Below are 12,603 nucleotides of genomic sequence, written 5' to 3'. Positions count from 1 at the left end.
ATGGAGAATCCACCATCTCTCTGGGCAGGTCATTCCAAGGCCTGATTACTCTCTCTGTAAAGAATTTTTTTCTGATCTCCAACTTAAATTTCCCCTTGCAGAGCTTGAGCCCGTGCCCCCTTGTCCTATTGCTGAGTGCCTTGGAGAAGAGACCAACCCCCACCTGCCTATAACTTCCTCTCAGAACCACAGTAAAGATGTTATTTGCAAATAACTCACATATAAATCTTATGGCCAGGTTCAAAAAACCACAGAAGAATTTAACCATGATATATTGTTCAGAATCGGTAGTTTCACATCTCATCTGACACCTCATCATAGAAGACCCCACATAAAAAACAATTTGCACAAGTTTACTACCTATCTCTAAACCTCATATATTAATACAAGTAAACCTTTTAGCCTACAACCAATCAACACTGCAGTATGTAGAAACATGCCACATGAGAAATACTTACATATAGAAAGAACCTTGTCTAGTCTTCCATTTGCTGCTTCCCATCTTATTTCTGCTACATGGAGTTCAACACTTTCAAACAGGCAGCCATTTTTCTAAAGAAAAAGCAATCAATCATTGGAACTTCATACAGAGAAGACCTTCTGATATTCTGCATTTTTAAACACTTTCTTCCCAAAGGGCATTGGCATTCTTGTACAGATAGCTGGTGAGAACACAGAAAGTGCTCCACAGAAGTCTCATGGCTACTCAAGTAATGTGCTACTGATCAAAAATTACTGCAAGACACAAAGTTACCAAAGACAGAAAGACTCGCACAGTTAAACTTGGTCTGCAATTCTCAATCCTTCAACATACTAAAAAAAATCCACCAGAAACAACTGCAATACTTCCAATTCTCAGTTAAAAAAAAAAGGAAGCATTATTCATTTATTTAGTTGTCCACTTCAGGAAACAGAATGCTACTAGGTCTGGAGCAAAATATTTTGGTTAGTTCTAAAGAAGAAAAAGAAAAGCAGCAGGAGAAAGACACATTGAAGAACCCATCAGTGCAACGACTGTTTGAAAAGTAATCTAAATATTCTGAATAGGCTTCATCATAGCAGGTTCATGTTTGGAGCATTACTGTGATCTAAAGCCTCCACAGAGAACACAGAATAACAAGCCATGAAATAGTCATTTTTACAAATTTAAAATGTAAACTCACCTTCAGCTGGGAACGAGCAGTTTCACTATCAGCAAAATTTTTAAAAACATAGTCTGTGTATGTTTCTGCATCCAGTTCCACCCCCAACTCGTGCATCACTTTGAGGACTTCAAAGACACCTATGAAGGCAAAATTGGTAAGGCTAAGCATTTCAGAAAATGAAAATCTGAGAATCAACATTTAAAAATAAATGTTGTTTTACAAAAGGAATTGGCTTCTTAATTTCCCTCCTTGAAATTGTCATGAAAAATCCAACATTTCTGTTTTAGGTATTAATAGAATTCTTAATTGGGAAATTTAGAATAGATTTACTAAACTTGCTGTTCTGTGCTGTACTATTAAAAATGTGAAAGTTCAGTTTAGAAATTGCTAATACACAAGGTTATTTTCTAACACAGTGAATGTATAAGTTAATTATATTTATAAAACACTTTTTAGAGTTATTCATCAAAACATCCACATTACTGTGAATGAAATACATATAACAAATATGATGTAAAGTATATCATCAAATTCAAGATACAAAAACATTCTTCAATACATCATACATTGTTAGCTTTGTTCCCAACATCCAACCCTAATTAGCAAAGCAAGCATTCAAGTTGGTCTCTGGATTTGTTTAAAATCAGTAACATGTTTGTAATCAAACAGGTTGATCCCTCTATCAATACGTCAACTTCAAGCTGGAAATTCAGAAAAAGGCTGGGGGTCTCCCAAGCCCAGTGAAGCTCATGGTAACTTTTACAGGGTTCAGATCACTTCACACTAGACTGTATATCAGTTTAGACACGTATTTGAAGACAAAAGATAACTAATGTTAACAGTGCAGCAACTACAGTCTGGTTTTAAAGTATATTTCATTCTTTTTAATTGCTCACACTCTTCTGATTTGCAAAAACTTATAATAACCTCAGCTAGCAAAATCTGAACCCCTGTCAAAAACAATACAGGTACAATCACTTTTTGCTGGTCTAAAATTGATTTGTCAGTTGCTGCAGGACACCAGTACCAAACAGCATATGTTTTTTTCAACTTGCATTTCATACTTATTACTTTAAAAATGTCCAAAGTCCCTGTCTTTGCCCCGGAGTGCCACCTATGGAAAAGTGACACTTCCATGAATATTTTATGCAGTGCACTATGGTGCAAATAATCAAATGTGAATTCCCTTTGAGCACTTGAAAATACATGCAGGCAAGTCACACTAGATTAAAGTCGCATCGTCTGTTCAAGTTTGCCTTAAACAAAACTCTGATTTTGGACCAGAATCTGCAAAAACATGAATAAAGAAATAATTACACTAGGTCTTCCTTGATACCTTACAAATGTTGACAGCTAGTTTTTATTTCATGTTTTCAACTTTCCAAAAATACATTAAGTCCTCTTATGCCGAAACCTTTTCAAAAATAACTGTATCTGCATCACTAAAAAGTAGTTTGAAGACCAAGAACTGGATCCCATAGTGAATAAGGTGTGGTAAACTCAGGAGGAATGAGTTCAAACTTGTACCCAGAACAGAGTAGAAAAAAGGCTTGTAAAGCATCCCCATTCCTTAGGAGACAGGCTGGGCACAGTTCCTGAGCCAGAAAGGGAATATATGAGGAACAGAACACGAGCACAACAGCAAGAAGCAGATTAAGGAGGAGTACCATAACAATAATGCGCATAAAGCAATTGAAAACATAAAATGAAGGTATGTGTGGTAGCCTTGGTTTGGGGTTTTTTTTTAATATGGCTGATGTACAATTTTTGAGGGGACAGAAGATTAACAAAAACCAAAACAGAATCCTACAATTTTGCATACATTTTCTACCTCACCAAAACCAGAACTGCTTTATAGTCAAATAAACATCTTCCACAATACAAAGCAATGAAACCTTTATATTTCAATTAAAATACTATAAAATTGTCAAATGCATGCATGAAAAAGGATTTGAGCATTATGTGTGTGGACTTTTAGAAATTCTTTGCTTCTCATGCTGGAAAATACACTGACCTCTTCTCCCTTCAAGTCAAAGAACTGACTAAAACAGAGAGACACAAAAGTGCAGTCATGTTCTTCTAGAACCCTGGTCTCATGAACTTACTTGAGAACACCCTCAAATACATGTATATTGATTTAGAATTACATGTACTGCTGTACTGATATATTATGGGCATTATAAAACATACAGAAAAAGACAAAAAAAGGATAAAATACTTCTTTATTAACAGCCTGCTCACAGCCCAGTGGATTGTCTGGCACACCCCACTTCAAAGACCATTGATTCAGAAGACTGGGCATAACTAAAACTCACAGTCAAGTCTTCTGCTTGATCAAGACCAGGTTTTTTGAGATCTTGATCTGATATATGCAAGGACGCAGGAGCTGAGTATACAGTGACTGGAAAGACGACAGAAATAGGGAAGAAAACACAGCCTAACTTCTGTTCTTCTTTCTGCCAATACTAGAAACAGCATTCAAACACCTCAAGAGAACAGATTTCAACCTCAAATCAATTTACTGGAGAACAAATATAAGAGAGAACTACAAGATGCTCACCCTATTTCTGCGGTAGAGCTGCTTTTCAAAAACTGAAAAGTGATATTTGCATTTTAGTCCACCTTTCATTTCTCAAGTTTCTCACAGTTAAGTCATGCCTCCCCCTAAAGCACTCCCACAAGAACAGGAGGAATTTCTAAGGCAGTTATGTAGAATATCTAAGGCAGTTATGTAGAGTTCTACATATGCAAGGGCAGTAAAATTTGGCTTTAAGCATTTTTCTAAAGAAACAAAAAAACCTCATTCAGGAAAACATAGTATTTCATACATTTTTGTTGTGTTAGTACTTTCAGATGCACTCAGAATGTTCCTTGTCAGAAAAGTTTGTCTATAAAACAGTAATTCAACCAGTTCCTTTGTGTAATCACTATCCGTATTCCCCTCAGAACCCAGACTCTTATTTTCCAAAGTAAAAATGAATTACCCTTCACTAACCATGCTTTTTGTTTAGAAGAACCCAAAAGTAAAACATAACTGACTTTCAAAAAAGTTTTTTAAAAATAACATGATCATTCAATGACAAAGGGAAGGTATAGAATATTCAGTAACATGCACAAGTCCAACATTTCTGCTTATATACAGTAGGTCCTCCTGGTTTCAGTGCACAACCTGATGAAAGATCAGTCCCAGTGCCAATAAGTTTCAGATCCACCACACACTGATCTTTTAAACCCTGCAAGCACTTTTCATTTCTAAAAGCCTAATAAATATTAAAGAAACAAGTAAATGAAAAGCCTAATAAATATTAAAGGAATAAGTATTTATCAACTGATATGGATGCACAGTGAAGGCAATGCCCCACCTGAAAATATTTGCCTGTGTAAAATGACTGAAAAAAACTCTTTGCTATTTCAGAGTGGTTAGGTTCTCTAAGGTGCATTTAAAAACTAGCCCTGTTCAGTTTCATTCCTCTCAGCCACCTTTCTTTCAAACATGATTCCATAATACAGAAATTACAGAATTAAATTTGCTATCGAGTGTCAGCTTTTGCCATTATAAATATTAGAGAAGTGTTTAATTAAACATTGCTCCTTGTTATATAATTGGGTTGCACCATATATGTAATAATTCAGACATTTGTACACTACAGTTGTAGATCAGTTGCTGCTTGTATTCTGTGTTTTTCAATTATTATTTAATTCACTGTCTACATCCTATGAGATTTTTAAGTTTTTCTTCAAAATTCTTTTCCGTTTCCAGCCTTACCTATAGCAAGACACAAAATTAAACACATTAGGCTGGGCGTTACTACTTTGTTGAGAAATTACTACCTTATTTGCTGTGTGAGATGTGATACAGGGTCTATACTTCTGTTCACACAGCATTATAATTTTTTGCTGCTAGAAAGAACCATTCTGTTCATGTACTATCGGCTGTCATCTTTAGGTTCTCAATGCATTATTGTTTGCTCCATTATTTCTATGAAACAATTTCAGGGTGGATGGCTTTTTCCCCCTATTTACTTTTCTTCAAGTGTATTGATAGCATTTTCAAATAGTGGATCTCATTTATTCATTTTTTATTATTAACTTCAAAAAACTGAATTCAAGCTTATATATGGGGAAGAAGAGTTTCATAATGCAGCAAGAAGACTTACACTGATCCGTCACTGCAGAAGCAATTGATTAGGTATCTTTTTATCTAATGTATTTTAAGAATTGAAGAATTACTGACTTGTGTAAGGAATGCACCAAGCAGTTAATACTTCCACTTGGCAGTATAAACTTGGCCACTAAGGCATGCCACAAAAATGAGTTTGCAAATCTGCAGTCTCATCTTAGAGCCATACAGAAGCGTATGTATGCAATGTCTCTGCAGATAGAAAAAGGCTAAAAATGCTACAACTGAGGGTTCCTGCATCAGTTTTCTTCTCCATTTGCTTACATGACTTCCAGCAGAAACTACTAGCCAAAGCACAGTTGATTTCTATAGTAGGGAGTCCAAATTAAGGCAACCTCTGACCTTGACAGAGACCAAAAGAAATATGAAAACCTAAGTTTCTCTCTCAACACTCAAATATTGCTTCAATTTTGGGAGCCAAGTATAAATCTAAAAATACTTCCAATGGCTTTCAGAATTACATTAGTGAGGTGAAAATTTCCATGGAGTAACCGAAAGCACATTTTTTCAGTAGGCAGCATCCACAGAGAGAAGTACGGCACTGATTTCAATTTTACTTATTTTTGGCAACATTGTACTTGGAGTAAGTCACAAAGGACCCAACTAAAACAACGCTGCCAGACTTTTGAAATATCACAGAACTTTCAAGGATTTGAAAACCTGGGAGCAGATAAACTTGGGAAGTAGTCTAGCAAGAACAGAGCCTAAGGAGTTAATAAAAACTGAATATTGTTTTCACAAAGGCTTTTTGAAAAAGACTTGAGACATTTTTATAGCCAGAAACAATTAGGGAATACTTGTTTCAGCATTTCTTCCAAACTGGAATGTGACTGTATATTTAAGATAAAATTGCGATATGAAGAGTGCTAAAAGCACTTTTTTTTTGTTTGTGCATTTTGTTTGTCACCCAGTGTCACACTAACAACTCTGCATCTCATTCTAAAGCACATTATACTGTGAGATAAGATGAAAAAGACAGTTTTTTGTTTCCCCAAGGGGGAAGTACTTCTGTTAAAAGCATCTTTTTACAATACCATTCTTTCTGAATTACCAATAACGCAAACCAAAGAATTAGATACTGTACTCTAAAATTTAATATTTGTTCAATTCTTATTCATATCCTGTAGACATCCCCATGTGTAACAGGGGAAAGTATGCTAAATGCTTAAACCTACTTAAGAATCCCAAAGATTGAGCATTTTTGTCCTTCAATCAGTATGCTGTCAGGTCAGGCTTACACATTCAGCAAAGAAGGTTCTCCGGCAGTTTTTATGATTGTAACGAAGCTCACGTTTGGTTTACCAGGCAGATAATAACAAGTTGGCCTGAAAAAAAGGACTGGGTTTGCAGTATGAGAGCGCCACTATAACAAAACCTTACTTTTAAATTCCTCACTTGGATTTCAGTTTCTTCAAGAGTAAACTGTAAAAGGTAATGAGCAGCAGAAAGAACCAGTGGAAGGCAGAAAGAACATGAAGAGGTAAAAAGATAACTAAACGCTCTCCCACATCTTTCTGTGCAATGGTAGACTTGAAATTTGTAGAACTGTATCATGATCATGTAAGAAAGGAGGTTTTAAAGTAAGTCTTTTCAAAAGAAAAATTGTTTGTAACAAGGACAGAAATGCAACAAGGTCTTTGTGTACTTTCAAGAGTCTGATGAACCTCACAGCAGTGTTGTAATTAAGATTTGTGCACCAGGTTTGCAATAATGCTACTGGAGCATTATCACACAACTCACCTTGAAGATTCTTCTCTTTGTGGTACTGAACTAGCAGTGGCCAGGAATAGTGAGGTCTGAGCGGCAAGCCTTCCTCTTTCATCATTTTCATCACATCAATGGCCAAGGCTGAAAACATTCACAAATAATTAAACAGTGCAAACGTACTCTAAAGAAGCACATGTAAAAAAACTAAATAAGCAGAGTACCTGGTTTGTTGGTCTCCAAAGCACAACGCAGAATAAACGTTAATGGTGCTGAGTGCATTTTCGCTTCTTTTAACTCATTACAGTATTGCTTCAGCTTTTTCACAGGCTGCAAGGAAATTCAAAGATTAATCTAATTATATTTTTCAAACTGTTAGGAATGTCAAATTCTTCTAATGTTTAGAAAATAGATATTGCACATGCCAAACATGATTCCTTGGTGAATTTCACTTTATTATGGAAGTTGATATGAAATAACAAAATTATTCTTTTGCTCTTGAAGAATAGTGCAAAAAATCACCATTTTCAAACTTTGCAGTTGCATTAAAGTAAATAAATATACTATTATTAGTAGATTACGAAAAAAGTATTACTATTCTGCTTACCATATCTCTATTTACACAATGTTGCAAGAAGAAGCTACCCTGGTCCATATTATCACGCGGTAAATGACTGAAAGACTTCAAAATACTGAAGCTTATATCTTCAAAGCCATGAGTTATCAGAGTCAAGCACAGGTTCATTGCATCTAGCAGTGGAAAAACAGAGAAAAATAACAAAATTTAAAAAGTGCACAGGACAATTCCGCATCAAACGACTGAAATTGGTGAAAGCAAGGAAAGCAAATGTTTCACAAGTACCATTAACATACTTTTAAACATGATTAAACCATCAAATTTGAGACTACCTTTTCCAGAATTCTTTATCAGTTAAATTCACTTTTCCATTAGAAGACCACACCAAAAATTACAGAAGTATCACCACTGCAATGTGACAGACAGAAACTAAGAGAAACACATTTCTAGGCACATCAGAAAAAGAAAAAATGGATGAAGTATAATTAATAGTTATCAATCAGATTACACATACTGGGATAGAAAACTGACTTCAAATGTAGGTTAAAAAGAACTATACTCAGTATTTAGTATCCCTTTTTTATGTCAATCACAAACAGCTCTAAGAACAGGAATTTTAATAGTGGTAGTTGAAGAAAGGACTCCACACTTACTGCTTTCCTATAAAACCTTAATGAATTTTAGAAATTAAAAAACTGATTGACTAATTTTTGTGTAAATTAATAAAGCTGGTTTATATTTAAGTTTTATAAAACTTAATCTAAAACAGCACAAGTGAATCCACAAACTAATGGCAAAAAAATTCTTTTCCCTCAGTATTCAAGAGAAAAGTGCAAGATAACTCATTTTTGAACAAAAAAAAAAGACAAAAGCTTTCCCTCCCCACCTTGTAATAGGAACCAAGGAAATACCTGGAATTAATTCCCTTTCAAATCTTATGCGTTGTTTAATATCCTCGACGTACTGTGGATATCCAGCTTTGACAAGGTTAAAAATCACCTGCATCAAAATCCTATCCATAAGGTACCCTTCAGTCTTCTCAACCTCTTCTAGAGTCTGTAAACCAAAATAAATTTAACTTCAGTCAACTTCAAAGTGACTCCAAACAGAATACATTTTAAAACAGAAATAAAATTAAATTAAAAAAAAGCTGTTCTTTTAATTTTTATAACCACAGGTTTAGATAAATGCAACATGGTGTAGAGAAAGAACACACACAGTATTGAGAGAGCCTCAAACACCTTTAAACTAAAAATAAAAAGGGACAGCTAAAAGGGATATAGTACTGTCTCTCTAATAATATATGAAAACACCAGAGATATTCTCATTGTGAGATGACTTTCAAAAGAAATTAATTATAAAGGGAAGAAAAACCAATCAAACTTTTTGCTAATGTTTGAAAGAATGTTGGTTGATGAAGATTTGTTTAATTTTAAAGTGACAGAACAAAATTATGTTTCCTACATCCCCTTTCTTGATTTGGTCCTCTACATCTGATACTACTGATTAAACTGCTGATACTGCTTATGAAGATCAAACCAATTTCCTTTCCTCATTGCTTTCTGAGTATTTCTTTGACTTAAAAAAAAAGTAAGCGAGAATACTTGAAAAAAATCTGTTACACAAAGGGCTGCAAAGCAGTCTCATTTTATGAATACCTAAGTTGCTGGTTTTCTCAAAAAAAAAAAAATTTACCATAAAGATCCTGTGGCTTCAATGGCAGCCAAAGAATCGCTCAATGGGAACAGAATAATTAAGGTTCTGTTTTTATTTTCATAAATAAATACATAAATATCTCACATGCACTATTAGTCTTTAAAAAAACAAAACCGAAACTATTAAATCACTCACTGACAAATCTATCTTCTTGAAGTGCCATTATCAAAAGACAATTATTTTTCAGAAATTTTGAGATTGCTTTCAGTTAACCAGTTATTCAGATGCAATAAAAAAAATTTGTTAATTCGGACTAGGGGGAAATCAGTTATAAAATTCTTTATTATTCCTCCTGCATGGATAGAAAGCATTCAAAAGTTATATTGAACAGAAGATCAAAAAAGTTGTATTTAAACTCAAACTTGCAATACCTTTTTGATGCTATCAACATCACCCTTTTCAGCATACACATTCAGCAGTGATAAATAGGTATCTGGACCTGGTTCAACACCAGCCATCCTCATCACTGAAAGGATGTTTTCTGCACTCTTCATATCTCTAGAAGAAATCAAAGAAAGATCCTCAGTATAGTTAACCACAATACTGTAACTCCACATTTATCATTAAATTAATTAGAAATGGAAACAAAGACTGTAACAAGCTTAAAGAAATTTATTTTAACTAAGCAAATCCTGAAAGGTGAAAGTGCTAGCCTTTTAATTATTGTATTACTTTAAAAAGTCTTTTAATAGATTATAACTAAGTGCAACAATTTTTCTTCAAACACTGCAAAAGTACAGTCATTTATCTTGAAATCCAAGACTTTCAGACACAAGGAAAAAACTACTTCCTTTGTTAAACAGGTCTGTTTTGCTGCAAAAACGTATAAAGAGACAATCATCTATATATTATTATTCAAAACCATCACACTATTCTGTAGCATGTAATTTTTCTGTACAGTATCACTCTATATTTTATTAAAGCTAAAATAATGCAAAGAGAAAAAAAGGTATTAAACATTACCCTGCTCTTGCATGACCTTTCACAAGGCTACTGAATACTGCCTCGGTGATTGGGAGTTCTTTGTTCTTCATAAATCCAAGAATCTTACTGCAAAATATAAGACAATGAATGGGTATTTTTTCCTTTGAAAAGATAAACTACCGAGCTATTGCTGCTCCCTTGAACAAGTGCTGTATCACCAAAAAACCCAAATCCTGATGTTACTGAGCAATTACATTCTGGGATGCTGCATAATATGCTCATAATTGGTCATTTTAATTTTTTTTTATTATGTATTTGTATTTGCCACTTTTAAATATTCAGACAGAAATATGAGGCTGGGGGTTTTACCTTTATCTTCCTCCCTCTTACTTCTTATGCCCCACAATCACACTTAACATTGCTAAAAATAAAATATTAGACAAATATCCAGCAACCTCTCTGTAACAGACAGAATTACTACTATTTGCTCCTTAGCCCACATTGTTCTCAAATGCCTTTCCAAGTAGCCATTTTCTTACAAAGGCAATAAGCCTTTGCAGCATCAGGCTTTTTCACACTGGCTCTAGAAATGACAAAACAAGTTATTTTCTGAGCAATGTGAATACAACTTAATTTGAAGACACTGGTCTATTACTTATTTTTATTTGTTTTTTGTAGGTTTCAGCAGTCTCCAGGAAATTGCTCCTCAATGCCTGGTTAAAATATACTTAAAGCCCTTCCTCACTTCGGTCAGTTTATACGAATTACACAGAAATGAGTTTTAACACCATTGGTAGGGAATAGGGGAAACAGATTTTGTGGAAATCCTTTCAAACATAAATGCAAAAGAATACCTTGCTCCTTCAATATCACCCTCATTGCAATAAGCAGCAATCAACCTTTGGTATGTAACCTACAGAAAACAAAAAAGCGAAGTTAGTGACTCTCATCCAATAAATGGATGCTACTTCTTGGAATGAAGATGTTGTAAAAGGGTACCTACTCTATTAGGCTGCACATTCGCTTCCTCCATTCTGGCCAAGAATTCTGTCGGAGAAAATTTGTGCTCGTTCTGAAGGTAGACTTTAAGTAAGGCATTGTAATGGCTTGTATCATACACAGCACCTGAGGAAACATTTCAACCACAGTCAGTGAATGTAGGTTCTCTAAATACAACATGGTTTTATAGCTTTCTCAGGTAATTAATTTTATGTCAATTTTACTCCACATGATCTTAGCAGACTGATTCCTTTTATTCACCTTTGAAATAACAGTCAGCTATTTAACATCACACGTGTTATGGAAGGCTAAATACATAACAAGACCACTATCAATGCTCATGAGCATGCTATTCTGTAGTCTCTACAGCTGTATTTATGTCACAGATTCAGTAATACTACTATGAAAAAACAATTCACCTATGCATTATCTATAGATAAATGACTCAAAACACCATCATCTGATAAAAAAAAGATGGTAGCACTAGGAATACTCAGCTAGACAGATATCAAGGTATCACCTGACAGAAAAGGAAAATAAAATAATGAAAATCAAGCAAAAGTCTAATTTAAACATCTTAAAAAAAAAAACTTTAGATTTTTTATTAACACCCCTAGATGTCACTATAACCCCCAGAATTAGAAATAGGTGTCTCACCTGGAAAATAAAATCTATTGTTTATTCGGTATTAAATATAACCTATCCTGTTATAAACTAACATTTAAACACTACTAAAATACAGCATCTCTTATTACAAAGAAAGTCCTTGCAAGAAGAACCAACAAACCCAACGCACCCAGTTCTTTCATCTTGTCCCATATCATGTGGGCTAATTGTGTTCTTTCAGGTGACACCACCTCTGGTAAGAGAGTACCACAACTTCGCAACAAAAGCAAGGTCTGGTTACTTCCTGGAGATCCTGCAAGTGGAACAAAACCACAAACTTCACAATTATGCATTCAATATTAGAATAAAGATTTGAGATAGACACACTGCAATAGTCAAGCGTTTTCTATAGAATACAATTTTCTTCAAGACTGAAGATTTTTTACTGAACAGGATACCCAAATAATTAAACATTTACACTACTGTGCACTATAATGAAAAAGACTTGTGATAAAACATGCCACTTAGCACAGTAATGAGCTCAGCTGAGCAGAAGTTATAAAAAATATGACACAAAGCCCTAAACTCAGATTATCTAGTACTTTGAATTTCCCAATTGAAAATGGAAAATGATCCTTGGATCATTTCATCCTAATAGGGACGCAACTTTATCATAAATTTCTAGATTGTCAAAATACTTCATACCAATTCAGTATTATTTCAAAAATGGTAGTCAGAGACTTTCCACAAGT

The 12,603-nt window shown here is 34.4% G+C and overlaps 1 protein-coding gene across 2 annotated transcripts in view; it reads right to left on the bottom strand.

The window, feature by feature from the left end:
* The window catches only part of LRPPRC (leucine rich pentatricopeptide repeat containing), an 87,796-nt gene that overhangs the window by 63,374 nt on the left and 11,819 nt on the right, over nt 1-12,603 (bottom strand). For both annotated transcript variants that reach the window (XM_071577388.1, XM_071577398.1), the window contains exons 3-13: nt 12,042-12,164; nt 11,250-11,371; nt 11,101-11,159; nt 10,286-10,372; nt 9,694-9,820; nt 8,518-8,662; nt 7,637-7,779; nt 7,254-7,359; nt 7,066-7,173; nt 1,164-1,282; nt 459-552 (exon numbers count right to left, since the gene is read on the bottom strand). In XM_071577388.1, coding sequence (XP_071433489.1) covers nt 459-552; nt 1,164-1,282; nt 7,066-7,173; nt 7,254-7,359; nt 7,637-7,779; nt 8,518-8,662; nt 9,694-9,820; nt 10,286-10,372; nt 11,101-11,159; nt 11,250-11,371; nt 12,042-12,164 — 1,233 coding nt within the window. The remainder of the gene's footprint in view (nt 1-458; nt 553-1,163; nt 1,283-7,065; nt 7,174-7,253; nt 7,360-7,636; nt 7,780-8,517; nt 8,663-9,693; nt 9,821-10,285; nt 10,373-11,100; nt 11,160-11,249; nt 11,372-12,041; nt 12,165-12,603) is intronic.

Source organism: Pithys albifrons, chromosome 2 (genome assembly GCF_047495875.1).
Source record: "Pithys albifrons albifrons isolate INPA30051 chromosome 2, PitAlb_v1, whole genome shotgun sequence".
NCBI lineage: Eukaryota > Metazoa > Chordata > Aves > Passeriformes > Thamnophilidae > Pithys > Pithys albifrons.
The sequence above is the reverse complement of the archived record's forward strand: the minus strand, read 5'-3'. Positions and strand labels throughout refer to the sequence as shown.